This window comes from Cyanistes caeruleus, chromosome 4 (assembly GCF_971803275.1).
Source record: "Cyanistes caeruleus chromosome 4, bCyaCae1.hap1.1, whole genome shotgun sequence".
In the NCBI taxonomy this organism is placed as follows: Eukaryota; Metazoa; Chordata; class Aves; order Passeriformes; family Paridae; genus Cyanistes; species Cyanistes caeruleus.
The window spans coordinates 49,889,677-49,917,240 of NC_141704.1; the positions used below are offsets into that span (position 1 = coordinate 49,889,677).

The window sequence follows — 27,564 nt, forward strand, 5'->3', positions numbered from 1 at the left end:
CTCAGCCTAGCACAGGCTGGGAGTTTTGAAGCAATGTGAAACTTGGTATTTCACTAAATGAAGCACTTGACCACTCACATTCATGCATTGTTCACTGAACTCATACATGTGAAAGAACTGTGGGACTCTGTTAATCTGATCACATTAACTGTAAGTTTCCTTTTACAGTTTAAGAATAAAAAAGATTCAAAAGTTGTTCCTAAGGTCAAGAAAAACAGACAAGTTAGTCTTAAAGTGAAATTTGCATTTTATTTTTTATGCTCTATTACTTGCTATCAAATTACTTTCTTTGTTACAGTTCATTTCTGAAATAGTTGAGCCATGTTTACCTTCACGTATGCCAGTGAACAAGTGTGTAGTTTTCAACAGGTAGTGTTATTTCGGGTCCTCTATTTTTCAGACTCCTACTAGAAAGCAAATTTGTTAAGGCAAATATAATATTTGTGTTTAATATTTTTCTGAAGATCGGTGAAGCCAGGCACTTAGAATGGCCAGTGACTTTTGATCAGGTGGTGTCTGTCAAATAGCTTTACATTCTTATTCAGGAACTGTCACTGAACTGGAAGGAGTTGCTTTGTGCATATGCCATGGTTTGTGTTTCTCCTGTCTGCTTGTAAAACACTGGGAAGCATGTCTTGGTAGGTCACAACATTAAATCTGGCAGGCAGCAGGCTGTCAAAACCCCACTTTTCTCATGGAGACAACCCTCCTCAAAACTGTGCCTTTTCCACAGGTACACGCTGGCGGCGCAGGACCTGGTGATGCGAGCCAGGGGAGTGCTGAAGGACCGGGGCTGGCGGATATCCAACGACAGGCTGGGCTCTGGAGACGACATCTCTGTCTACGTCATCCCTTTGATACACGGCAACAAACAGTCGTGAGGGGAGCACCAGGAGTGCTTACAGGATGGCGATCTCTGTGGGAAGGGCCTGTAAGAGACAATAGGTTTTTGGTGGTCTGACCAGGACACTTCCAATTGATGTAATCTAGTCAAAACTAATGCTGGAGGGGTATTTTTCTGCCCAAGAGGTAGGGCTCTGCACATATACTGTATATGATTAAAGATAACCCTTAAGACTCCAATTTCCCTGCAGAAATGGTTTTGGTGCTTAACAGGAATGGGATTTAAATGCTGCTAGCATATTATGGATTCTGTCATCCCTCTAGGTGGGGTGGGGAATTAATTTTTTTCTCAGTTTACCATGTAGCTTGGAAGAGCCATTTCAGTTGTGAAAGTAGGTGTCAGAAGCCAAGGAGGCTCCTGAAATCTACCCCCAAATATTCAGAAGGGGACTTGGGTCACATCTCATTTAAGAATATAGATATACATATATGAGACTCAAGAGTTTTCTTCTTTCAGAAAGTTGTATTCATGACTTATCTATGGACAACTTCAAGCTTATGTAATCCTTTGAACCCCTATTTTCCTCTCTTGTCTCTTCTTCAGTAGACTATACCTCCTGTATTTTAGTAGGAAAACTGAAATGGGTTTCAGTGTGACTATGCCTGTTTACTGCAGCTAAAACAGACACCTGCAAAGTTGTCCAGGAGAAATAGGTCACAGTCCTGTATGGCAGAATTCATCCTGGTGTGAGGAGTTAGTTGTCAAGATTTCTTGTTGTGTGGATACCATGATTATACAGAGCATGCAAACTCAGCTTTATGTGATGTTTACCTGGAGGCCATGGTTTCTTTGGGATCAGAGATTTACATTCATTGAATGGTTCTGCCTGCTTTATCCTGTTGAAAGGATCTCTGACCATAAAATTCTCCCATTAGTTGAGATTTAGTAAATTTGTTTGGGCTCCTGAGTGTATTTTCAGTTGGACTTCTACTTGGAGGAGTGGTATTGTTCTCATTAGCAATTTGGATACCCAGGTAGTGATCTATTTCAAAGATGGTTCAGTTCTTCCTGCCTCATTTATTTTTACCTCACCTGCTTGACTTCAGTGATCACAAAGGGACAGCTTCAAACTTTGTCCTCTTGGCATTGAGAATTGTACTCAAGGATCACAAGATGACTGTGATAGATACAAGCCCTTGGCTTGCTTCAGCAGCTGTTTTCTTAGCAGCGATAAGTCCATTTAAATAAAGAAAACTTGTGTTAAACACTATTGACATGAAAGCCGTAGTCCAGGAGAAAAACAAGTGAGCAAGTCTGCAGTGTAACCTGGCTGCTTAGTCCATGCAGGTAGGTCTCTTACTTCATTGTCAGGAGTTCAAAAGAAAACAAAATCAGAAAGATCTAGGAGGTATATTGGCTGGGGAGCCAACATCCACCTCATTTGTGTCCAGACCACATTACTGTGGAGCTGTTCATCTGGTTTGTACTTCTTCAATAAGAAAAAAGACAGGGAGCTGACATCATTGTAGGACACTGACTAGGAAGCTCACAAACGTTGTGTCCTTTCCAGAAGAGAAGGAGATGCTGTGCCCTTTGCAGACTTTCTCCCGAACAGGCGTGGCCCCGAGCTTGCCGGTTCTGTAATTTATGATGTGCTGTGTAAACACGGCGCAGCCCGAGTGCGGTGCAGCTGCCCAGATGCTGGATTTGACTGCATCCAGAAGTACAGTTTGGTGGATTTAAACTACTCTTGCTCCAAATCTCTAGACCCAGAAAACTTTCAGGATGAAAGCAGGCAATGTGGAGAGTGGAACAGCTCAAACATTGCAACAAGCTGCGTGATTTTAGCCTGGAAGCTGTTCATGAGTTCCCTAGTGCCTCATGTGATAAAGCTGTACAGAATGTGGACGTTTTATATTCTAGAGCTTCAGTATAAATCAATGGCATATCTGATTACGTATTTTCATGCTTTCTTTCCTTATTTTTTTTTTATCTTTACCTCCTTTTCTATGTGCATCTGGGTGAAAAGAGAGGCTTGGAGTCTAGAATATTTTTCACATGGCCCTTCACATGTTTTAAAGTTTAAGCAAGAGATCCTCTCTTGCACTATTCTTTTTTTTTTGGCCTAATAAACTTATAAACGTGCTTTTCATGCTCTATGTAACTCCTGTTGTCTCTTTGCAAATGCAGTTGTGTAGCCCTCTAGCAATTCAGATCCTCTTTGACAAAAAAATTAGTGATGGCAAATCTGGTGAAATCATCTGAACAGCAAAGATGCTGGTGTTTGCTGGTACCAACTACAAGCCCAAGTCAAATATTTCAGTGCTCGTGCACTGTTGGTCTTCATTTGGTAGCATGGTGTCAACACACATACCAGTCACTATAAAACCACTGAGTGCAATGTGGGGGAAGTAGATTTCCAGTGCAGCATTTGCCAAAATTTGAAAGTGAAACTCCAAGGCAATGGAAAAGGCACCTTCTCATTCAGGGGTGTTTTTAAATGTACCCCTGAAGAGATGGGTTAGCAGACTGCATGGCTTGGTGGGAGCGAAGTGGCAGGTTACTTTCTCAGAGCATGATCTGTTGGGCTGGTGAATCAGCCTGCACAGTGTTTGTTGTTCATCTGAGGCATTGCCATCAGTCAGGAGTTTCTTTGCAGCAGTTGGGCCCAGGTTGAGTTAAGTTCACTGTCAGCCCCTCTCCCAGAAAGGGCAGAAATACAGTTTCAACAATTAGTATCAATTAGCATCAATTAATGAATTCTGAGAACTTTAGTAAAATGTTTTCTACTCAGATTTATGTGACTGAAACTGTTCTGTGATGCTTTTTGCTTTGCTTTTTTGTGAAGTATTTGTTCTACATTTAGGTGCTTGCCTCCCTGGAGTGTCTGGCACATCTCTGATTCATGCATTAGTACTTGGGCTTTCACTTTTACCTGCTTTCAGTAGGAAATTCTTGCACACCTGGGGTTGTGCTCTGCTTCAGGGCATGGTATAAATACATACACACACCTAAGGCTCACACAAACAGCAGGCAGGAGTCATTTATTGGGGAGATATTATGTGAGAAGAAGAATAATTAAAAGCACTTCCAACTCCCTTTAAAGGCTGAATGACTTTGCATTGCACAGCATTACAAAACACTGGTGGCAGGGAGGATTCCTTGGTGCACGGTGCCATTTTTCAGATGGGTGCAGGATGGGTACTGCCATGTTCAGACTTGCAGCCACACTAGGGCTCAGTGAAGCTCCTGAGTTAGGAGCAGACATCTTGTGTCCTCTAACTGGAGCAAGTTAGGCACCAAGTCCAAATTTTAGATCCCTGGCATGTCATCTTAGTTACTGCCTGATGCCAGCAGTGCTCTGGCTTTTGCCGCTCAAGTTCCCTTAGTATCCAAAACTGCTACAGCCTCAGCAGCAGGGAGCCTCAGCCCTGAGTTAGATCTGTGTTCATATTGCTATTGCACGCAGTATCCTTTGTATCCCAGTATCCCAGTGCACAGGCACTGCTTGGAAAGTTGGGAAAATTCTTGTCCTTCCTTGGATAATGGCAAGGAAAGGCACCAGTAGAGGAGTTCCAGTGAACTGCAGCGTAACACTGTCTTCTTTTCTAGAAACTCAAAACCAAGAGGCTTTTACCATTCTCCCAGAAATATTGTTGCAGAAAGTAGAACAGCCACTTCAGATATTTTTCTCTTGCACTACAGCCTAAAATTTTCTTTATTTAAGTTGATGAAGAAGGTGGTTAGAAATTTAATTTACACCTGATTATGTAAGGCACACAACCATCTTTTGGTGCATTAAGACAATAATGCTTCCTTCATGAACACAAAAGTGTATTGTCTGAGAGGGTTGCTGTTCAGTGGCCTCACACTGGAGAGAGAATTTTTTTAATAAATTCTAAAAAACAACAGGGCTAACAGGCTAAAGGAAAACTGGTCAGAATCTGCTGTTTATAGTGGATTTCCATTTGCAGTTACTTCTACATTGAAATATGACAACATATTGTTTGTGAGGTACTGTCAACTGTCCCTCCAGGGTGTTTCTGAGGAACTGCTCTTGATTTTTGGGCAGATTTTGGCTCTGAACTTCTGCTAGGTTTTCAAAGAACACTACATGCTTGGAGCAAATCTGCTGTGTTTCTTCCAGCCTTGGTGTTTTCCTTTTATTTTACATTTTCTGTACTAATACTTTCAGCAATTTTCTATCAAACATGAATGGCAAACTGTGTGGAACTGTTTTTCCTCCCGGACATTTTAGGTATGTAAGTAGTTTTTCTCCATGTGTCTTAGATGAAGACTCAGTGATGTGGCTGTCATAGAGAGAGTGACCAAACGATGCTGTAACTGTGCTGCTGTATTTCTACCTGTGATGTACTTGAAGGATGCCTTTCTCCACCTCTCCACCTCCATGCTCATTTATTTTTTTTTATCCATTGCTGTTGGTATTCTTTCATAGGTGTCTAATTCTGATTTTTTTAATACCTGCCACATTTATCTTTCCTTCAAGGGGCACTTCATCCTAATATCTTGAGATCTGTACAACTGTCTAGGGTTTATATGTCCTGGAGAAAGGAGGACCTGCTGGAGGAAGATGTTTTGGACCAATGTACTTCTGCTTTGTGACTGTGAAATGTTAATCTTTTTGTAACCTAAGAACAAAAAAATGTTTAGTAAAGGGATATATTTTGTGTTTTTTGAAACTTTTCAGTGCAATGAACAAAAGAGGAGGATACTGAAGAAGTGTATGTGCAAAGTTTTAAAATAAAATTTTAAATTATATATTATATAATCCATCTGGATGTATAATCATTTTTGTTCTGCATTTGTCATGAACATTCCCTGAGTCTCCTTATGTGTATTACTAATTGTGCAGTGTGGACAAGTAGCACACTCTGCTTTACAAGGGAACTGATGATTCACTGACAAAAGGTCTGATTCTTGAGCTAGCGAAGTAAATTCCTTTGAGGTGCATTAGTGGATGGGTTGATCCGGAAGAGTTCAGCTGTAGGGTGGCTGTGAGAGCTTTGTGCTGCCATGAGATCATGATTCATCACACAGACTGCCAGTTGCCATGCTCTGACTCAGTGAAGAGCTATGCAAAGTGATCCAGGACCAGTCTCTGAGGCATTGGATGTAATTTTGGAAATGACAATATAGTTGGAGTAAGTCTTCCCTCATCCTCAGTTCCTTAGGAATCACTGTCTTCTGAATTCTGCTCTGAGTTTGTGTTTGAGTAAGGGTGAATTCACAGGTTCCACTGAAGCAAGCTCTCACGGTTATTTAGTAACCAGAGGTGCTTTTGCAGCTACTGAAGGTGCAGGAACCGACACCGGCCTTGCGCTGCAGCAGCACAGCTATGGACAGTGCCCACCTCAGCTGCCAGCAGGAGAATGTGAGCTGGACATGTATCTACTCATTAGGGTTTGAAATATTGCACTGCAGCACAAGTGGTTCTCCTGCTTCCTATTTCACCTCATGCTTAGTAAAAGAGCACCAAAACCATCTGTCCTAATGCTACTGTGGTTTTTAAAGTGCTGCACCTGCCCGTTGTACCCACTGAGCACAATGGAGAGGCAGAGAGAGGCCATGTGTTACTTTCTTTCACTCTTGCTTCACTACTCTCCCCTTAAGTCCTACAGTTTATTACTGCAGTGTGACCTCAGTGTCAAGTTTAAAATTGCTGTGCAAATACGACTTCAGCACAGCTTTGCCTGGCTTGCTGGTGTCAGCTGAATAATGAGTGTTGGTAGCATGCAATGACAGGGAACTGTTGCACACCGACTGAACCTAAAGGACCTTATTCCACATCATCCTTTGCATTTCCTATGCCCTAAATTCTATAAGGTTGGAGATCAAGTAAGGCTTCTTATTTTCAATTTTTTTAGGTGATCCATACAATTCCTAAAATTTGGACAGCAGCTTCTGTAATTCCTGTAGGCAATAAGATAGTGCTTTGCCAAATAATCCATTCATGTATCCTAGTGAATGTGCCCAGTTAACTAAAGTGACATAGGGGAACAATCCCAGTAATTTATTGTATTTTGTACAGTTTCTGTAAAACTGAGGCTTGAAATTTTGTCTTCTTAATGTATCCTGGTAGAGCAATGTACTTTCACAGTGGGTTGACTTCTTTATACTTTCACACACTGGCTTTTACTGATTCCAGAGTTTCTCTCATGCTTTTCAGGAAGGCTTATATAAATCAAGGTTTTTGCACATCCTGTTCTTGTTAGGAGGAAGGATGAAGGTTTTTTTAAAAAAATCCTCCACTTTGAAAAACAAAGGATGCCATAACTTTTTGGGGATGTTAAAATAATTTCAGGGGAAATGGTGTTTTGAGGGTGAAATTGTTACAGAGGAGTTTGATGAAGGTAGACAAAATGTGTCTACAGGTAGAAAAAGAGATTCTTAATAATTTAAGAGGAATTAATCATAAATTTGAAGCTGTAGCAATAGTCCATGACACTCTGCCACAAAATGTTAAGGAGAGAGGGAGGTAGCTGCAGCAGACAAAATAATTAGATCTTTACTGTAGCAAACTTAAGACTGATTATTTAGATATGTAGAAAAGTAAGATCTCTGAACCTTCATGAATTTGAGGCCACCCAATAATAGAACTAAATTATTTTTCTTATGTGTTTTAGTGCATAATTTTTTGGCCTCTTAAGGAGTCAAAGTATCCCTCATCTTGACCACAAGCATTTATTCCCTTCATTGACAGAAATCAATCCCTCACAGTGTTCTCTGTCAAGACAGCACACAAACAGCTGTAATGGTTTGGTGTTTTCCATGAGCTTCTCGGCCATCCCTGGATTTACAAGTCTGTTGGTTGGGTGTTCTGCTTGTCTGTGGTAATTAAAGAACTTTCCCAACAGACAATTCCAACAGAGCATCTTCCAGGTTTATTTATGCAGTGGGGGTAGTATTTTTCCTTCTTTTCCTCTCCTTACTGTGCCCCTCTCAGATTTAAAACATTTTGGAGTAGTTAACTGCTGTGTGAGATGAGACACTGAGTCCCTGGCCACTCCTCTCACCACTTGCTTCCTGCAGGTGCTGACAGCGAGAGCATCTCCAGCAATGCAGGAATGCTGGTAGATAAAGAGAAGACTCAAAGAAGGGGAAATGGTTTCTTCTTTATCCTAACATTGCTCATTACCTCTAAATTAAAACTAACGTGCCTGCAATATTTTAATTCTCCAATTTGAAAGGGGAAACTTTAATGATTTTTAAGTTGGTTTTAGAAGGCTAGACTTTTTGCACCATTGTTGCCCAGGTTCTTTGGCTCAGTTATTTTCCAGGAAAACTACTCTTCCTTGGCAAATTAAGGGCCAATTAATTTGTCTGGGAAAACCAAAGGTTGTCACACAAGCTCAGACAGAGCATTTAGCTTCTCCTATGATAGTCATTGTGTATTTCTGTAAGTGCTACAACTTTTTGGAGACTAAGCAAAGAAACCTGAAATTTTGCTATTTTTGCTTTAAAAAGGTAAGACTTAAGGATATGGAAATTCTGCAAGATATCTATGAGTAAAACTACAAGGAAAGAACCTGCTTTCCCATGAGAGCTGCTGTGGAAGACAAATGACTAGGGAGTCACTTCATGAAATAGCATGAATTGTTCCTAAATAGAGACCATTTCTCTGCCCAGTATAATATCCAATAAAGCTCAAGGATATAAAAGCTGACAGCCCTGCAGTCATTTCAGTCTGTTCAGAATTTAGATTGACCCTGCCCATCCAGATCTCTTAAATGTGTATTAGTTTAATTTTTAATCCTGCAGCCCTTTGTGGCAGATGTGGGCTGAGGCAGCTGTTCCAGGGAACAGTGCAGTTTCACAGCACATACTGGGATGGGCAAGAGCAGACAGGGAGAAGCCAAACCCAGTTGCAGTTATCCAGGATCTAGAAGCAGACAAACCAGTTATTTAAAGAGAGAATTGCCAAAGAATGTACAAAGAGCAGGGGATTCCTGCAGCCATGAGCTGTTTAGGCCTTAATTCTGAAAAATCCTCTCATCCTCATGTTGTGCCTGTTTACTTTCATTCCTGGGTTGGTACCACAGCTAATTGCACCAAATGTCTTATTTCTTACCATCCACCAGCTTTCCCTAGAGCTTTGTCTGCCAAATGTCAACTGCATCTCATCTAGCTGAGATCAAGGTACTCCATGAACAAGCTCCTAATACAAAATTCTTATGCTGCATTTTCTGAGGATTGTGTTCACTATGCTCCCAATTAAAAAAATAAATTTACTTTGCTGGTCTTTGCGCCCCCTCTTAAAGCTTGTTTTTTGCCAGCACTCACGCAATTGAATTTCACATCTGGGAATTTAGAATATATTAAAAGATCTGGAACATCATTCTTACTCCTTCTCTGCTTGAGCACCAGCATAGGAGTTTAAATGAAACAGACAAGAATCAATACACAACTTTCAAACTCAGTTTCATGTCCAGACATATAAGTATTCTGTGAATAGGAAAAATATAAAACACAATGCTGAGATAGTAAATCTTACTGGGGTTATATTTTTGTAAGAAAGGTGTTTTAGGGAATATCTGTTTAGTGCCAAAAAAAAAAATAAATAAAATAAAATTATTGTTCTATAAAATTACCCAGTCATTCTTCTCTGCTACGGCTCCTGTAAGATTTCCCTTGTGCTGGCTTCATTAGGAAAGTCAGTAGCCAGGGACCTGAGTACTCAGTCAATTAGAAAATGGGGATATTTTCCTTTTCTTCCTTTTCCTTTTCTTCCTTTTCTTTTTCTTCCTTTTCCTTTTCTTCCTTTTCCTTTTCTTCCTTTTCCTTTTCCTTTTCCTTTTCCTTTTCCTTTTCCTTTTCCTTTTCCTTTTCCTTTTCCTTTTCCTTTTCCTTTTCCCTTTTCCTTTTTCCTTTTCCCTTTTCTCCTAGGAGATGAATGCTTCTATTTGCACACACCCAAAACAAGGCTCAAGAGCATGAACACCAACCCCTGTAAACCTCTCAGTAGAGTCACTGCTCCTGCACTCAGGAAAATGGAAAACAGAACAACTCATCTCTTTCTGCTCTGGAAACAGGCAAAGAGAGAAAAGCATGGTTTTGCCTGCAGTCAAGAACCAGCACAGCTGCTGCACTTCAGGTCATGGGCTGCCTCACAAATAGAGCTTGGCAGAGAGACTTGAGGTTTTGGGGGTCTCCTCCTTGCTGTACTGGGCTATAGTTGGCACTTAACAATGTTGGTTGTTGTCTTGAAACAGCTGAGGTGGATTGTGTTGCATTTCACCAATCTGGTGTTGCTCTTAAAAACAAATATGCTGAGGTTTCTGGAGTTATTGTTTTTTTGAATGCATGTAGGGCCACAGTGTGATGATTGCCCTCCAGCCTCCCCCAGACGCTCTCCCCTTGCCCTCCCCAGTAACGTAACGTGTTGTGTGCAACGAGCTGCTTGCTCCCAAGGAGGTGATTCATTTCCAAGAGGCATATTTGTAGGAGAAAAATGCTTTGAGGGTGTTGCTGTGGCTCTGTGTGACCTGCATTGGGGATGAAGTAGAAACCTCAACACTGCAGACATACCCAGGGTCATGTTCACAGGGGTAGCAGTGGGGGAAGGATGCGAGCAGAGCACGAGCAGCTCTGTTGCTTCATGTGAAAATAAACTCTAATAGCAATTAAGGGAAAGGAGTAGGAAATTAATAAGGCAGTAAAGATTTTTCAAAATTGGTCACAAACCATTGGTTTATCCCTTGAAAAGCTTAGTTGACAAGGATTCTCTCTTCCCTTTGTCCCCCTATCTCTTTCAATAATCATCCTTCTTCATGCAAATATAGATGGAAAGGGGGGAACAGCGAAAGGTTAAAATGGAAGCAGGCTATCTTTCATCGACATGGTAATTTCGCTCCTTGGCTCAATGCCAAGCGCTTACTGCAGCCACTAGCTGCCATTCCAACATGAGTGAAAGGATCTTTAATAAGAGTGTAAATAAAAGCCAGGCTGAGAAATGAGTTTTCCATCCCAGCAATCACTGGCCTAACCTCGGCTGTAAATAGTCTCTCAGAGCAGCACAGATGGAGTACCAGCACCTGGGGATCAAGGCAATCTCTGCACAGTGCAATTTAAACAGCTGGGTACAATTGAAACACGAATTAGCAGGGATAGACGGAGGGATTCCATTTTGTGTGCTAGGTAAAAACAAATATTTCAGTCCTTTTTCCCCTTTTTAAAAAAAGGTGGTGTATGAGGGGAGAACTTTTGACATGATCTTGTGGGAGGTGCTCATTGCTGCAGCTGTTAGATTAATTTAACCATGAGAATTTCCCACAAGGTGCTGTAAAAACAGGGCTCTAATTTATGATCATTGATTTAACAGCTCGAAAGTGATTTATCTGACCTCAGTAAAGATAGCGAGGACACCAGAAGAATGATCGGTCATTCTGGGCTTTGTGTGGCTGTGATTGGCCTTATTAATTTAGAGCAGAAGGTCTCTTTCAATGTCTTATTGAGACAGTCAAAGGCAGTTGGCAACTGAACCATTTTAAATACTTTTTTTTTTTTTTTTTAAGCATTACTAATGCTGCTAAGAACTAAGGATTTATTCCACATGGAAAAGATTCTCATTAGTTAAGAAATGGTAAGGCTTCATTTAGAACTGTGCAGAAACAGACGCCTGGTCTTGGATTTGCAAGTTGTTTTTTCTTAAGTAATTTTTGTTTTTTCTGTTGTTGGGAAGCTAAAGCACACTGTGAAATGGAATTGTTAAGCATAACAGTAAATAAGAAATAGCTTTGCAAGAGATAAAAGAGCTTGGCACAAGGGATTGCTGGCTCTTGTTCTTTTTAAGGGTAGATTTCAGAAACACCTAAACGCTTCATATCTTTTACTATTTTTATCATTCAGTCCTTTTTATGGAGTTATAGAGTGTATCTGCTGACAAGTAAATATATCTAGGTTTTATTTCAGAAGAATATGCTTTCAGTTAAAATGGGTGTAGTGTCCAGTACTGAAATGTCACAACTGAGTGATAGAATTTCTTCGTACAAATAAGAAGAGAAAGGATGAAAGGCAAAGGGAAAGGTGACTACTCTCTCTCCAGAAATAACAACTGTTTTTAAGGGAAGCGTGAAATGAAATTCAGGTGCTTTAAAAGTTTACTTGAACAAGAAAATTTGAATACAGAATAAAGTGTGTTTGCACAAGTGTGTACACCTGCACAGCAATCACACAGGAGGTGTGTGATTAGGAGTGCTAACCAGGAAAATGGGCTGGAAACAGTCCTTACGAATTTCTCTTACAACCTGGACTGACGTGTGGTGGGGTTAAATGTCACTGATTTGTACAGCTCCGCATTTCATCCGCCACTGGATTATGCCCAGCTTTAAAGCACATCTACAAAGATCTCAGTAGTGGTTTTCTCAAGGTGAGAGACACAAATGCTGCAGGTTGGGATTTCATCCATGGGGGATGAATGCTTACAGTCATTTTGCTGTCCCAGTGACATGCTATCTGACCTGAAACCAAGATAGTCCACTTCATCTCCACAGAACAGGGGAAAAAACAGAAAACAAGATCTCAGCCCTTCAAAATATGCAATAATTACAGTAATTTTAAGATGTGGAAAGACTAGGACAATAAAATAAATTATGATGTATGTAAAGCTGCCACAAAAATCTCACACATTGTCAAGAGATTGAAGAATACATGCACAAACAGCTATAAATCTCACTAAAAGGTTTGAGGGATCAATGGTACCCATAAAATCAACCCTCAAATCCCATACAAATAAAATAAAGCTGAAGACTGTGTGGAGGCCTGAAGAATACAAAAAGTTTTATGTTAGCCTGAGCATCTTCTTCCCATCTTCTTGTGTTGCCATCAATCTTGTGTTGTTCCCTATAGTACCCTATAGAGACTTAAGGAGAATTTTATAAATTATGTGCAGTATTACTTTGCCTAAATTCAAATCTACAGTGAAAAAATAATTAATCAATGATTATCACACTAAAATGTTTCCTCACACTTTTTTTTACCAGTGACAAAAGTCTCCTAAAAAATAAAATAAACCTTCAGAATGCAGACCTGCATCTTTGTTCATCCCTAAATAATGCTATGTATTTCTTCCCACTTAAATGGATAGGTTCAAATTTGCTTCTGGAAAATTACAAATAACCACCCTCAACAGCACAGACATCACAAACACTTTGGAAGAAATGACTGCCTCTTAGCAACTGGTTTGTCTTTTTTTCCCCTATCCCTTAATTTGCCACAGACTTATTCTAACCCTTGACACGATGGCACACATAGATGTAAATGAATGTTACAGGTTAGTTTAAAAGCACAATTATTTTTCATCACAAAAAAACCTGAAAGACATTCTCTTTTAGGGGCTATAGTCCACATGACATCCTGGAGTACTGTTCATCCCAGACTTCTCTTGTTTAACACTCTTAAGGAAGACTTTATTGGCATTTCAGGGTCTGAACTATTATGTGACTTGTTTACTGCTGAAGCACCAGCAGTACAGGAGTAGAATCAAGAATATACAGATTCACTTGGGTTGTTGGTTTTTGTTGGTTAAGAAAAAAACCTCAGTTACCACGTTCATAAAAATATTCCTGCTTAACAAGAGACAGACAATGTGAGAGGACAACAGAACCTTTGAAAAAAAATGCTAATAACTGATGAGCCCTACAAGGTGCTCTTTTACACACTGTCCTCCTTCATTTCTTTGAACTTTTAAGAACCATTTTCATGAAAAGGTGTCTTTAATTACTGCAAGAGCAATCTGCAAATGTGCTCTAGTGCCCATGTGTTTACCATTAAGACACAGAAAGAGACATTCCCTTCCTTTGATGCTTCTTGACCTCCCCAGCTCTGGATCAACCCACTCCCACTCCTCCTTATGGTCCCGACAACAAAGACCAGAAGCAGAATTCTCTTGAAAAACACTAGAAGGAAATCACTGACTGCCCAACACTGATTAAAGCCACTCTTGTATAATTGCATACAAAACCAACAAAAACTGGTGTTGCGAGTCTCTTGCAAGTACCTACAAGTAAAGAATTGATTTTATGGGTATCATTGATCCCTCAAACCTTTTAGTGAGATTTATAGCTGTTTGTGCATTTATATAAAAATACAGATCATCAGTTGCTTGTGTGCAAACGCGTGATGCTGCAGTACCAAACTGGCTGGGGATTAGCAAAGTGAGGGTTTGTGAGATCAAAGATGTATGATCAGCCTTGCTTATCTTTATATTAAAGGTGCTGACTCCACCTCATATTCAAAGCTATTACTGACAGGTGTAGAAGTGGTACAGAATATATGTGTGAGTTATGCATAAAAACAGTCTTGTAGATGAGAAGAAGGAAATGGAATGTATTTGTGTAACAGAAAAATGCTGAATACTGTATTTCCTGCTTTCAGCCGCCTTCCTATGGAAAGGAACTAAATTGCTCATTATTATCAGTGGTAAAAAAGTTATTTTACTTAAATTTCAGCCTTTAGTGGAAGCATGTTTCATCTGTACTGTTACTATTGCTACCATCATTGCATTCATAGTCATTTCTTGTGGCTGGTGTTGCATCACCTTCTGTCATCTGCACTGATGGGTACAGGTAGAAAGGCAGGCTTTCCAGAAACTACTCTGAAGAATAAAATGCACAGTCATAACTTCAAAGTTATTACCCTACGTTCTCAAAAAATTGCACTTCATAAAAGAACCACCATGAAACAATCTTGTTCTCAATACATTCTCTTTTCTCCTAACAGCAGAATTTTTATTTTTAAAAGAGATTGTTTGAACATATGTTGATCATGCACTACTGCTGAGAAAACCTATGCTAGTTTTTAGCACACTTTCTGTAGATACTTAGCTGGGGATGGTCAGTAGTCCTTTAAAACTGGGACCATGAATGATTCATGTATGTATGCCATTAGTCTGGCAAAGTTCTACAGTTTCCTGTGGTTTTCTTACACTGCCATTTACTCTGGAGTTGGGCCTATAGGATGATTTCTCATGTGGATTTTAATGTAACTGGTGAGACTGAGCTCTTACAGCCTCCACTAGCAGGCTCTCTTCTTCACAGAGCTGTTTAGATAAGGCATAATTTTTTCAGAAACTTAACATTTCTAATTTTTCCTCCTGCCAGTCAAATCTGGATGAAGTAGGCTAATGAATTCAAGGTTCATAAGGAAATATTAACAAATATTAGCACAATCACATAAACCTTGTTTTCTTAAAAAGTCAGGTTAAAAGTGTTCAGTCATAGCCAAGTAATTGGTAAAAAAAGCAAGTGAAATTACGTTATAAAGCAGAACAAGCTTTTAAGTAAGAAAGAACAACAAATAAGCATGTGGCTATGGATTTATTTTACCCTTCTATTTCAAGAAACATGGGGAAGGCTGATACGCTTAAAAACTACCCAGCTGCAATTTTAAGTGTGTAACAATGACATGACACTACAAAATGGCAATTAACAAAAAGAAACTGTCATAAGACAGGATCAAGAGAAGCAGTGAGAGACCTTCTTAATAAACATTTAGGACCATACAATAGGAAGGGACTCTTGGAAACCAGATTTTATTCCTCAGTGGTTTTACAACTGTCTCACATAAGCCTTCTCATGAGTTCACAAAATGATTTCTTAAAACTGGTGTGGGTATTTTGTCCCAGCAGTCTGCCTGGGATGATTGTTGCTCTGTCTTTCTCCATGCCATACTCTGTGATGAGCCTTCATATCCCATCCTCATCCATGTGTTCATGTAGTCACAGTTTGTACATTAATGTAGCTCTATCTCAACTTAATTTCCCACTGCATGGGTCTAAACTGAATCTCAAAAAGTATCCGTAATATTAATATATCCATTATGAAATACTGTTTTACTGTACTGTTCTCAGTAATCCACTGATCTCAGCACCAACTCTTGAGTCATCTGTTGATCATCACACTTTTACTTTCCTTCTTCAGGAAATGGGAAAACTCCACTGGAAATTTCTAGGAAATCTGTACACTTCTGTTCATTTGGATCTTTGTAAGTTTCAGATCCAAATCTTTACTTTTTATCTTAGAAAACATGCTTCCAGACCCATTATCATGACAGCCTACCCATTTGTCTTCAGAAGGGAGTACCAGTTACATGATGTCTTGGGAAGGGACACAACTAAGCCCCCTTAACCCAAATTGACCAAAGAGGTACTTCATACCCTATGTCAGCTCAGTTACAAAAACTAAGAAAACGAGCATGAAGTGGGGCATTTGTTATTCACAATGTTTACCTTGTGAGGCAACCACTACGTGTGCTGAAGCTCTGGTTCCTGGGAAGGGCCAAACATTGCGTGCTGATGGGAAATAGAGAACAAAACCCTTTTTTTTCTCTTTGCTTGTGTACACACAAGCTTTTGCTTTATTAGACTGTCATCCTACAAATTGTTTTCTGTCTTATTCTCTCCCCTGTCCAGGTGAGAAGGGGGAGTAATAGAGTGACTTGGTGGGCACCTGGTATCCAGCTAAGGTTTACCCACCACAGACAAGTAAAGAAAATAGCAATATTTAACTGCAATTACCCACTATCTTTTCTACATAATCAGATTAGGTAAGGTCAGAGAGCTTTGAGAAAGGGCAAGTACATAAACAGTTTCAAAATGCATGTGTAAGTGTTTACAGTTCAGCATTTCTTATGAAATACTAAGCTTACTGCCAGAGTTTCAAGCACCAGTAAGACAATAATTAAGTAGTAATCAACTTGGTCTTAACATAAGTCAGAACTTATGTGCAACTAACTAAATTTGCTTTCTTTGAAGGGGCAAAACTTAATAGAGAGAAGAAAATATTGCTATTAGTATATAGTATATAAACTGGAAGAAGATTTAGAAATGTGTTCCATTAGAACCCATTCCTACAACACACTTCTCTATGTAGTCATTTACAGTTGGGGGTTGGTGTAAGGAAAATGAGATTTTACCAGCATTATTTGAAACATAAAAGAGTAAAAGTCCAGTCACTATAGACTCAAAATACCATGTTGATAAAAAAAACACAGAATTATCTAGGTTGGAAGAGACCTATAACATCAAGTCCAACCTTTGACAGATCACCTCCCAGTCAACTAAACCATAGCACTAAGTTCCATGTCCAGTCATTTCTTGAACACTTCTAGGTACGGTGACTCAGTCACTTCCCTGGGAAGTCTGTTCCAATGCTTAACAACCCTTGCCATGAAGAAATTCTTCCCAAAGTCCAGCCTGAACGTCTCCCAGCACAGCTTGAGGCTCTGTCCTTTCGTCCTGTCACTTGTTGCCTGGGAGAAGAGGCTGACTCCCACCTGGCTCCTGTCAGGCAGTTGTTGAGAGTGACAAGGTCACCCCTGAGCTTCCTTTTCTCCAGGCTAAACCAGCTGAGCTCCCTCAGCTGCTTCTCACAGGACTTGTGCTCCAGCCCCTTCCCCAGCCCTGTTGCTCATCTCTGGATTCACTCCAGCCCCTCAATGTCCTTCCTGTGGTGAGGGGCCCAGAGCTGGACACAGGATTTGAGGAGTGGCCTCAGCAGTGCCTAGCACAGAGGGACAATCACTGCCCCGCTCCTGCTGGCCACACCACTGCTGACACAGATCCAAATGCCATTGGCCTCCTTGGCCACCTGGGCACACTCTGGTTCATGCTCAGGTGCTGTTACCAGCACCCCCAGGTCCTTTTCCACTGAGCAGCTTTCCAGCTGCTCTGCTCCCAGCCTGTAGCACTGCCTGGGCTCATCTTAACAAAAGAAGTCACCATAAATAAACAAAACATCATGAGGATGTGAAGTCTTCTGACAGGAAGAAATAACCAAATTCAGAAAAGGAGGAAGGGGTTAAATTATAAGAACATTGAATCAGCAGATATATTTTATGTTCATTACATGGTAAGGTTATACTGTTCCAACAAAAATAAACCCCATAAATTTTATGCAAGACAAATGAGGTCATTAGTTTATGTTTGAAATTGGTTTGATTTCAGTCAGAGGCCTAGGATTCCCTCTAGTACAGTGTACTTTTGGGAAAAGCTAATGAAAATGGTCACATGGGAATGGTCAAAATAATTAAAAAAAAAAAAAAAAGGAAAATAAGGTCTGTCAGGCAAAGGTGTGAAAAAGTGCCTGAATAGATGCATTCATTTTAAGAAAATTATTTTCCACATGTATGTAAAGGTCTGTCCTTTTTTCAAACTGCTAAATCACTTGAGGGAGAATGGAAGCTTATTTTTAAATGCAAAAAAGAAAAAACAGCCAAAATGGAAACTCAATAAAGAAGTGGAATTATTGCTGGAGAAAATGATCATATTTTCATCTTAAATTTGTGCAGCTCTTAAGGACCTGCTTATTTACATACTTCTTGATACAAAATAGCATGATCTTACTTGAAGCAGAAGTCACAAATTTCTTTCCATCATTTGCAAATATTGACATAAATACAGTAATTCATCTCATCCCGCAGTTCACCAAATTCAGGTTAGAGTAGATAAAAAAAAGGGAGGCGAGAGTGGGAGAAAATATAAATACATGTGTTGCTTTTCAAGCAGTTCCTTCTTTTCTTTTGTAGATACCATGAACAGGCATTTCTGATAACCTCAGCATGACAGTGAGATAGAGAAGATTGTTTGCTCCTTCACCTTTTTCCTGCAGCTTTTAAGACAAGGCGAGCTTTGCAGGCTCTTACTAGAAATACAAAGGCAGCTGAACAAGTTGTATTACACAGCAACACACCTGAACTACAAACAGGAAATTATGTTCTAGGTCAGGTTCAGTATCAGGTTTCAGAATACCACCTAACAATGCAGCAAATGTGCCAGTCTTTGGTTTAGGTGACAACACCAGGGCAGATGGCTGCAGACTCCTCATATGAGTACATCCTGGTTTCACAGAAAAGGTAAGTAATTTTTGGCATAGCTTGAGATCACTTCCAAACCACCAGACCCATCTCTGTACCACTGTGTTTGAGTCCCTGCTCTCTCACTGCTTCCCCAAGTTCACTTCAGGCAGCTGAAAAAAATCTCAGTCCGTGTTTCCTGGAAAAATCTGTAAACAGCTCCTTTCAAGTGTTGAAAAAGGCTGAGATTAGGTTTAGCTGGTTATCCTGTAGCAGAACACAGGGGAGTGTCCTTGGAGAGGAAGAGCAATTTCTCAGCACTAGCTGAAGAGAAAAAATCTGTTGGCACAAACACACTTAAATGTATCATTCCTGTAGAAAAGAAGGAGGAATTTAAGGAAATTAATTTTTTTTTCCTCAGCTTTTCTGATTTTTTTTATTGAAAAGCAGACCATAATGTAGATTGATCTAATAGGCCATGTTAAGTGAAAATTTCTTGCTGCAACAGCTGCTCAGATGCTTCCATAAATAGAACACAGGACCTGTATTGCTTCAAAGGAATACTGACCATACCAGCAGTGGATCCATCAATTCCCCAGTTGCCTTCTATAGCCAAAAAAGATGTAAGTGGAAGATCCACTGCTGAATGAAGATCCATATTTAATAATACGAAAAACAAACCTGCTTGAATTAAGATGAGAACAAAGAAAAGGGAAGTGTTTGAGAAGACTAACATTCCTAAAGCAGAGAACTTGAATTTGTTTGGGGGGGAGGAGGTTGCAGCTGTATTTGAATAAGCACCCCAAGAAAAGCAATGTGCTATTCACAACCAGAGCCAATGATGACAGCAAAGGAAGAGAAGCTTCAGTGAAAGCAAGGGAAGTATTCTGCTACAGCCAAGACACTAAAATGATTGTAACCTGCTTGCCAACGCAGTCCCACTGATAAGCTTTATCTCATAGCATAGAAATTCTCCATTTATACACAGCATTTTAAAATGGTAACACCGGCAAGTATTTACTAGGTATTTGCCACTGATTGCTAAACACCCCTTGCCCCAAAAAACAAACAACCAAAAAAACCCCAAATAACAACAAAACCAACCAACCAAACTAACAGAAACAACAAAAAGTTTCCTCCTACAGTCCAATCAGTAATGCAGACTGTGACTTGTGGAGATTTTCTGATTAGTCCTTTTCCTTCCAGGTGACAGCATAACACTTTCTGAGTCTGCTCACACTCCAGCATATAACCTCCAACCCCCCAAACCCCCCCAGGAAGAAAAGAGGAAGGAAATAACTGACTCTGAATATTCAATTAGTAGCCACAGGCATTCTGCAGATTTTTATACTACAGGAAGAAGAGAAGAACCATTACCATAGTCATTGTCTCTCTTGCACTCAATGGAGCTGAGGACTTTAGGTACAGTAAGGATGGCAGGATTACCATCTCCTAAAAAGGAGAAGTCCAGGGCCCAGACTGCCGGAAGCTGACTGTTGTGAAGACCAGACTTTGAAATCATTGCAGAAGCTTATCCATTAAGTAGTCATGGAGTCTGATGCTGCAGACAGTCCCAGGTAATGTTTTGATCTAGCAGTACCACTGTTGTCACTAGCTCCATACAACAGCCATGTAACTTTTTCAATTGTCAAACATCAAACATGGGTCAGTGTGTGTTGTTTAAAGACACAGTTGTTAAGAGCTATAGCATGCTTCAATTCCACCACTTTTCCCAGTCAACTGTTCAAAGGTTTAATCATTCCAGCAACTCAAACTATAGAAAGTAATGGCATAAGATACAGCTGCATCTCCTATGACTCTATATATTATGAAAAGCTGCCCAGTCTTTCATATAGGTAAGTGCTGTATTACCTTCCATCCTGTTCTTTAATCTGCTGACTACATACATTGCATATATCTTGACAGTTTTCCCCAAACACTTAATTTTTTGAATTCTCTCCAAGAGACCCATTTTCTTTCTGAATTAAGATGGTAAGTTTATCAATATACAATAATCAAGTGTTGCATACCGGGAAGATCATTTAGTTCAGCTTAACAGCTTTCTTTCTGTACAATGACACTGTGTTACATAAGTCCACTTCAAGAGGACTATGTCAGCCCCTTTCCTAAATCTTTGCTTAATGAGATACTGTCCTGGTGGTGACTACCTTGGTCCTTGTATAGTGCCAAAATCAGTGCAAAGAAGTTAACATGATGTTGCCTTGCACTGTATGAAATGTCAGAGTTATGCACTCAGCACTTTCATCCTGCTTACTTCCATTGCAGACTACCATACCAGAAATATGCAAGCACTTTATAAAGAATGTGGGGGAGGCAGTACTAGTCCTACCCAGTTGAAGTATTTGAAGGGTAACCTAAATCTTCAGTTGTATCCCTTTCCCATTATGTTAGATATACAAAATATAGAACAGAAATAACACTCCTGTTTTCACAGTCTGGACAAGCCAAAATGTTGGTAATGGTGTTCACAGTATTTTTAGGGATGGGAAACCAAATTGAAATAGCTTAGAGATTCACAGTGTGAAGCCAAAAGGGATGTATAAACACAGCAAGAGAGAGAGGGAGGAAAAAAGCCTGAATATTAAACAAGAAAGTGCCATTTGGTCTTAAAGATTCTCCCATACCAGTCACTGTTAATGAAAAGGTGTCATCTTTCAGTCACTTAAAGCTCTACCAAAACTATTGTTTCAGACACTGCTTTGTACTTGGTCACAACATTGCAGAAGGCAAGTTTTTGGCTAATTACATGAAACTTGATTACCATAAAGGAAAAAATAGAAAGAGGGAGAAACAAAAGCACAAAGGGGCAAAAAGAGTGCAGTCTTTGGTATTCTGAATAATGGCTGGGACTAGCTCAGTCAGTGAAGATGGTAAAATCACCTCAGTCCTTGCTACCTTGGCTTCATCTGAGAACTTTGGGATTTCAAACATCTGACTGAACCCTGAAGTGCGGTGACCTACACTGGTGTTGACTTTGAAGGTAAAAGCTGCACATCTTTCATCTTTTTAACCAGTCAACAAATTCCAAAGGAGATGAAGAGAGGGGAAGCCCTTCCCTTCTACCATTTAGGTCTAATTTCAAAATACTGGGTCCACTGCAATAATTTTCCTGTTAAACACTCCTGTTATCCATCAGATATAATCTCAATATGTTCTTTAAAACCTGCAGGAATTTTTGACTGAATTAATTCTATTTTTGTCTTTTTCCTGACGTTTACAAATAATTTTATATAACAGACTGAGAGTTGCCATCTGTTACCTTAAACTACTTTTAGGTCTCTATACAACACATCCTGCAGATGTAGCCTACTTTTTTTGCTAGTGTATATGGTACTTCATGGTTGACAGTGTTAAATATGTTGGACTGTGACTAAAGAAACAATTTGGATTGCTTTGTAACAGTAAATGTTCCATGTGTACTGTCCCATCAATCACTCTGTCATCTGCAGCTGTCATCATGGATGGTATTTTGCCTTCCTGAGCATTGATAACTGGAATGAACAATACTGGCATCCATATACAGAACTGCAAATTTTAGCCTTGAGTAAGCTCTGCCAGACTAAGAGTGCCAGGGTAGACAGGCCTTGGGAAGCAGCTCCATGCACAGCTCAGTTCCAGTGCTTCAGTCTCTGCTGGTTGTTGACGATGGGTTGTGCTGTTCCACAGCTGCCTCCAACCCCTCCTGCCACTCCAGTGAATAGGAGGCTGTGGGGGGTACCACAAAGACCTCAGAATTACCATAAAGGATTTTCTGGGCAAATGCCAAGTCCATCCTTGGCATGAGCTGACCACAGCCATCTGGGCAGCATTACACATGATCATCGTGACCAGCTGAGCCACCTGCATTAAGGCTTTCTCACAGCAAAGGTCCTAATGGCACCTGAACTGCTCACACACCACCTCCAGATTCAGCTTCAGCTAGCTGCAGCTCATGTGGTGGCTGCTGGAGGTTGTCAGGAGCCACGAGATATCCTAAGTACTCGACCATCATGCTGCTACAACAGCAGGGCCATAGGCAGTACTGAAGAAAAAGGGAGACTGGAAAAGGGAAGGGAGAACTTATTGCATAAATATTTAAGCACCTCTGCTCCCACTAGACTTGGCACTGATAATTCTGTGCTTTGATTAGCATCACTGCTATCTATCTGCTTTCTTTAAGCCCTGCCCTTGTGTTATTAGACCATTTTTACTTTTCAGAAAAATGTCACAAAGGATTGGTAAGCTTAAGCATTTGCTTCTTCTGCCACCCTTCCTCTAGCCTATAACCATGTACTGATATAGCAAAGGCAGCAGCTGGGTACAGGATGCATGACAGATCATGTATGACATCAGGGAATAACATGATAAGAAAGCTATCATTCAGGTGCTGGAAAGAAGACATTCATGAAGCTGGGGAGTAGTGGAAAAGTCAGTCACAAGAGAGGGAAGAAACCTGAGGGACCTGGAGAATACTGGCATCTTAGCTGGAAGACTGGCACAACTATAACCACTTAATGTGTATAGCACTGCTAGCTCTCACTTGACAACACTTCAGACCCACTTTCCTCTAAGCATTGTAGCCAAAGCTACATGAGGTTATACAAAAGTAACCTACTGCATCCTTGCCGACAGAAGCATTTCTTGGGTCCATATGCAGGTTTTGCAGCAGGAAAGGCCACCATGACACTGATGGCACCAGCAATGAGCCTAGCTCAAATGATTACTATTTAACTACCACACTATCTCTAGGTTGCCATATTTCAGCACAACTGAAATCACTGTGTAAATCAGACAGACATGACACAGAGCAACACAAGAAATCTGGACTGTGACAATGCACGTGTGCATTCCTGAAAACACTTACAATTATCACCCTGTGACAGAAGAGCTCAGAAGCACAGATACCACATAGTACAGCCCACTGTCTGTGTACATACTGGCTCCTAATGAAGTAAGCAGGTAGGTAAGTGGAGGTAAGGAAGTGATTTATTTTCTATGTAGCCTGAGAACTGTAGAGAAAACATCATGTAGCAAGGTTTTGCAACATCATCCCAGTAGCAGATTCAGACATCAGATTTACCCATTCTAAAGTAATTTGTCCACTCCACCAGCTGACCAGAACTGGGTGCAGCAAGGCTCACAGAATCATAGAATATCCTGAGCTGGAAGGAGCCTATTAGGATCATTGAGCCCAACTCCTGGCCCTGTACAGGACACACCAAGAATCATACCATGTGCCTGAGAGCCTTGTCCAAATGCTCCTTATACTCTGTCAGGCCCGGTGCTGTGACCACCTACCTCCCTGGGGAGCCTGTTCCAGTGCCCAACCACTCTCTGGGTGAAAAACCTTTTCCCAATACCCAACCCAAACCTCCCCACAACATACAAAATCATTTTTCTGGACAAGACTGATACAGCTTTCACTTACACCTACCTAAGTAAAAAAGGCACCACTTCATATTTCAAATACTGAAATGTAATTCATCTTCATGAGCAAAGCTTCTAGTAATTAAAACTTAGTAATTTTAGATTTATTTTAATCTTGCAGAAGCTTAATTCTGAAAACTTAATTGGACCAACTTTCCCTTTAAGAGCATGGTACAAAAACTGTGTGAACAAGATCCTTTTTAGAGTGAAAACTAAGCTTCAGCCTGAAACACAACACCTCAGCAAAAACCACACACACAAAACACACTGGTTTTTACCAGATAAACTAGATACCAGATTAAAAAAAAAAAAAAAAAAAAAAAAAAAAGTAAATTTCAAAGCAGCTGAAAATCTGTTGCCATTTTTTTTTACATGCCTTCACACCTACTATTTTTCTTTGCAGGTGGCACACAACAGATGCTCTTGCCTTTCTGGTCAAAAGGCTTGGCACCACAGTAATGCTCTTTCTATGAACATACACCTCAGGTAATATGAGGTCACTGGGCTATCACTTGGAGAGTTCCTCCTAACGTGGCACTTCAAAAGTTAACCAACAGCAAAACTATCCCCTCTTCTCTTCCAATACACACAAACCTCCACAGAGAAGACAGGATAAATAGGACCTTATCTCATTCAATGCCACCATTTTTATACCAATTCCTCCATCTCATTTTTTGTGGGATAAGGCTGGTTAATTTTAAGACAAAATCCTTTCTTCTTGCAAAGGGCAAAATGAACAGCAAAGCATCCTTCAGAATGGGATGAGGGCATACTCTAAGTTCTCCTCATGAGAAAGGAGGAATTTGACTATATCACACTAATTTAATGAGATGTTTAAACCTATTTTCAGGGAAGTCAGAAGTGCGTAATTTTCTTCTAAAAATCAACCTTCTTTCAGGTAGCTGAAAAGAGTGAACTTACTGTTGAACTTACTGTTGAACTTAGTGTGGAGAGAGTAGAAAATAGGGATAAAGTGAATAGGGACCAGGAAGGGATCTGATAACTAGGTGTCATGGATGCTATTTTCTTAGCTGGCCTAGAATAAGAGACTTCCAGCACTTATAAAAGAATGTGCAAGACTTCTTTTCCATGTGTGTACTGACACATTGGCATCACTAAGTTCTGGATGTAGTTAATCTCAACTACAACACAGTTCTTTGCTGCAGCCACTGCAATCCTTCAGCAGAAGCCTAAAACAGGCAAACTTCAAATGCTATCACCTGGGAAAATAGAGGCAGTTTTGCTTAGGTTGCAGAGGTAAGCAGGCTAGATAAACTAATAAGGCAAGAGTGATTTCTTTTCCTTGTCCAAGACTTTACCAGCAAAATAACCAAACTTGGGAAGAGAAACTGTAAGACCAGGTAAGAGAGCCTTTTCTGCTGGTAAAGTCTTGGACAAGGAAAAGAAATAGAAGTTCCACTTTGAGTCCTCCGATTTGCTTCCCAGAGCAAACATGGCAGCTTTCATTGTGATGTAGCACTTTTCATGTCCAAGGAAACACTCCTGCCCCCTTTTCATTAAATGCAAGCCTTTCACTTCAGTAGATCCCAGTGCAGGTAACTTCTGTTGTTATATTTCTCCTGTCTAACACCTTCAGTGGCAGGACACGTGTTCATTTTGGACAGAAGTTCACCAAGCCTGTACATTAATGTAGCTGAGAGGCTAAGACTCTTAGTTAAAAAACTTAACTAGCTCAGATGAAAAGATTGGCTACCTTGTTAAAAATAAATGTATACATTTGTAAAAATTATGACCCCCAAAAATATATTAGAAGACTAATATTCAAGACATTTTAGAGAAAAGCAATGCATATGTGACACCAGTTTCCCAAACATTTACACTTGTTTTGAGTGACACTTCTATTACTGCTACAGAAACTCTAAAGGCATATACCATGTGTGTATATGCATATATATATGTATGTATATATATATATATATGTATGTATGTATATATATGTGTGTGTGTGTGTGTGTGTGTGTATGTATGTGTGTATATATAACAGAGATAAAAACCTCCTCCAGAAGCAATGTTCTAGAACTAATTTCCCTGATTTCACTGAGTAACACTTAGGCACAGGATAGTGGAAGATGCACATAAACTATTTCAACATAAAGAATGTGGTCCACTTTCATCTGTAATTACTAAACATTTCCTTATGTTAATTTAGTACTCGTTCTTATGAAGAAAGTATCAAATGAAAAGCCACACATAATTTATCTAATGCACTGAAGCATTTTAAGTAAGTGCTTATGTATTTAGAGATGTAATTCTGTAGAAACTAGCATTTCCTCCTACTGTCTCAAGCTGCTGCCCAGTGTAAAGCAGGAGGTCTCAGTCTCATAATTATGTGCATGGTCCAGGACCTAATAAAATAAAAGGCCCAAGCCAGCCCCCAGTGAAGACAAGTTCTCAAATATCAGTTTTGCTAGCATGGGAACACAGCACTCTCCTTGGTGACAGAGAGGGCAACTGCACCCTGCAGGGAATCAACTATCTTGGATCTAAGATTTTAGGTTGATGCATGCCAGTATCTTTAGAAGCAGCACTGACAGACAGTAGCTGGAGGGGTGAGCAGCTGGTGACTGCTCTTCACAAAATAGGTAAGACAATAGCGCAAAAAGACATCAAACCAAAGAATAAGAACATCCAAAGCTTAATCGACTATGCTGTGAATCTCAATGCATTTTTATTATTCCATGAGTCAAAAGAAGTGCTCAGAAAAGCTACAGACAAACATTTCTTGCAGTACTTTCTCACCCAGCACAGCAAACAATACACAATAGGGACACTATAAACTAAATAACTTTGCAGAGAAATTCCATCAACTCAGCCATGTGCCTATTTTAATGTTTCTATAAAAAATTCACACAAAAAGTTTGACTGAGTGAAAACTCTGAAGAATAAAGGCGAAAAAAAATCTCAGAAAGAGACGATGCCATAGACAATAATGTGCCAGCAGTACTGCTTTTTAATTGGCATGATGAAATTTTTCTTTCCAAACTAATTCATCAAATCACAGTAAAGAATGACTGAATTTATAAGATATGAGCTACTCTTTCCATTTAGGGATTTCACAGTATTTTCAGATTCTTGACTTTTACAACATCTGTAAGGTAAGGCTCTCCATTCCACCAAAGAATTAATCTCTGCCTCAAAGCCTGATGTTGCAACCTTCATCACACAGGTACACGAGGGAAGGTGGACAGTTAAACAGTGGCTGAGACTAGGGCAAAACTAAGGATGAAATTTGACTTGATTAACTTCTGTATTTTGAATACCAGATTGAGTAATGTTCTGAACCAAGAAATGTATGGACAGCCCTAAAGCAAAGCTAAGCATCTTGTCTGTGGCTCCTCAAAGAAACAATTCACGTGTACTTACCTAAAACCTACAGAGTAATACGCCACCAAGACCCATGTGGACATGGGGATAAACCCCCTCATGTATTACACAGTATCTCAGTAGTCCACTGCATGCAATAT

General features: G+C 40.0%; 2 protein-coding genes across 8 annotated transcripts in view; one reads left to right on the top strand and one right to left on the bottom strand.

Moving 5' to 3' along the window:
- Positions 1–5,628, top strand: part of PPM1H (protein phosphatase, Mg2+/Mn2+ dependent 1H) — a 127,895-nt gene extending 122,267 nt beyond the window's left edge. Inside the window, exon 10 of the mRNA XM_086884587.1 lies at positions 734–5,628. Within this exon, the coding sequence (XP_086740713.1) occupies positions 734–881 (148 nt within the window). The 3' untranslated portion in view covers positions 882–5,628. The remainder of the gene's footprint in view (positions 1–733) is intronic.
- The window catches only part of MON2 (MON2 regulator of endosome-to-Golgi trafficking), a 119,329-nt gene that overhangs the window by 13,924 nt on the left and 77,841 nt on the right, over positions 1–27,564 (bottom strand). For 3 of the 7 annotated variants that reach the window (XM_086884580.1, XM_086884578.1, XM_086884584.1), the window contains one exon: positions 230–929. The exons of the other annotated variants lie outside the window; for them this stretch is intronic. In XM_086884580.1, coding sequence (XP_086740706.1) covers positions 900–929 — 30 coding nt within the window. In that variant the 3' untranslated portion in view covers positions 230–899. Of the gene's footprint in view, positions 1–229; positions 930–27,564 lie in introns of those variants that run through there. 7 annotated transcript variants of the gene reach the window in all.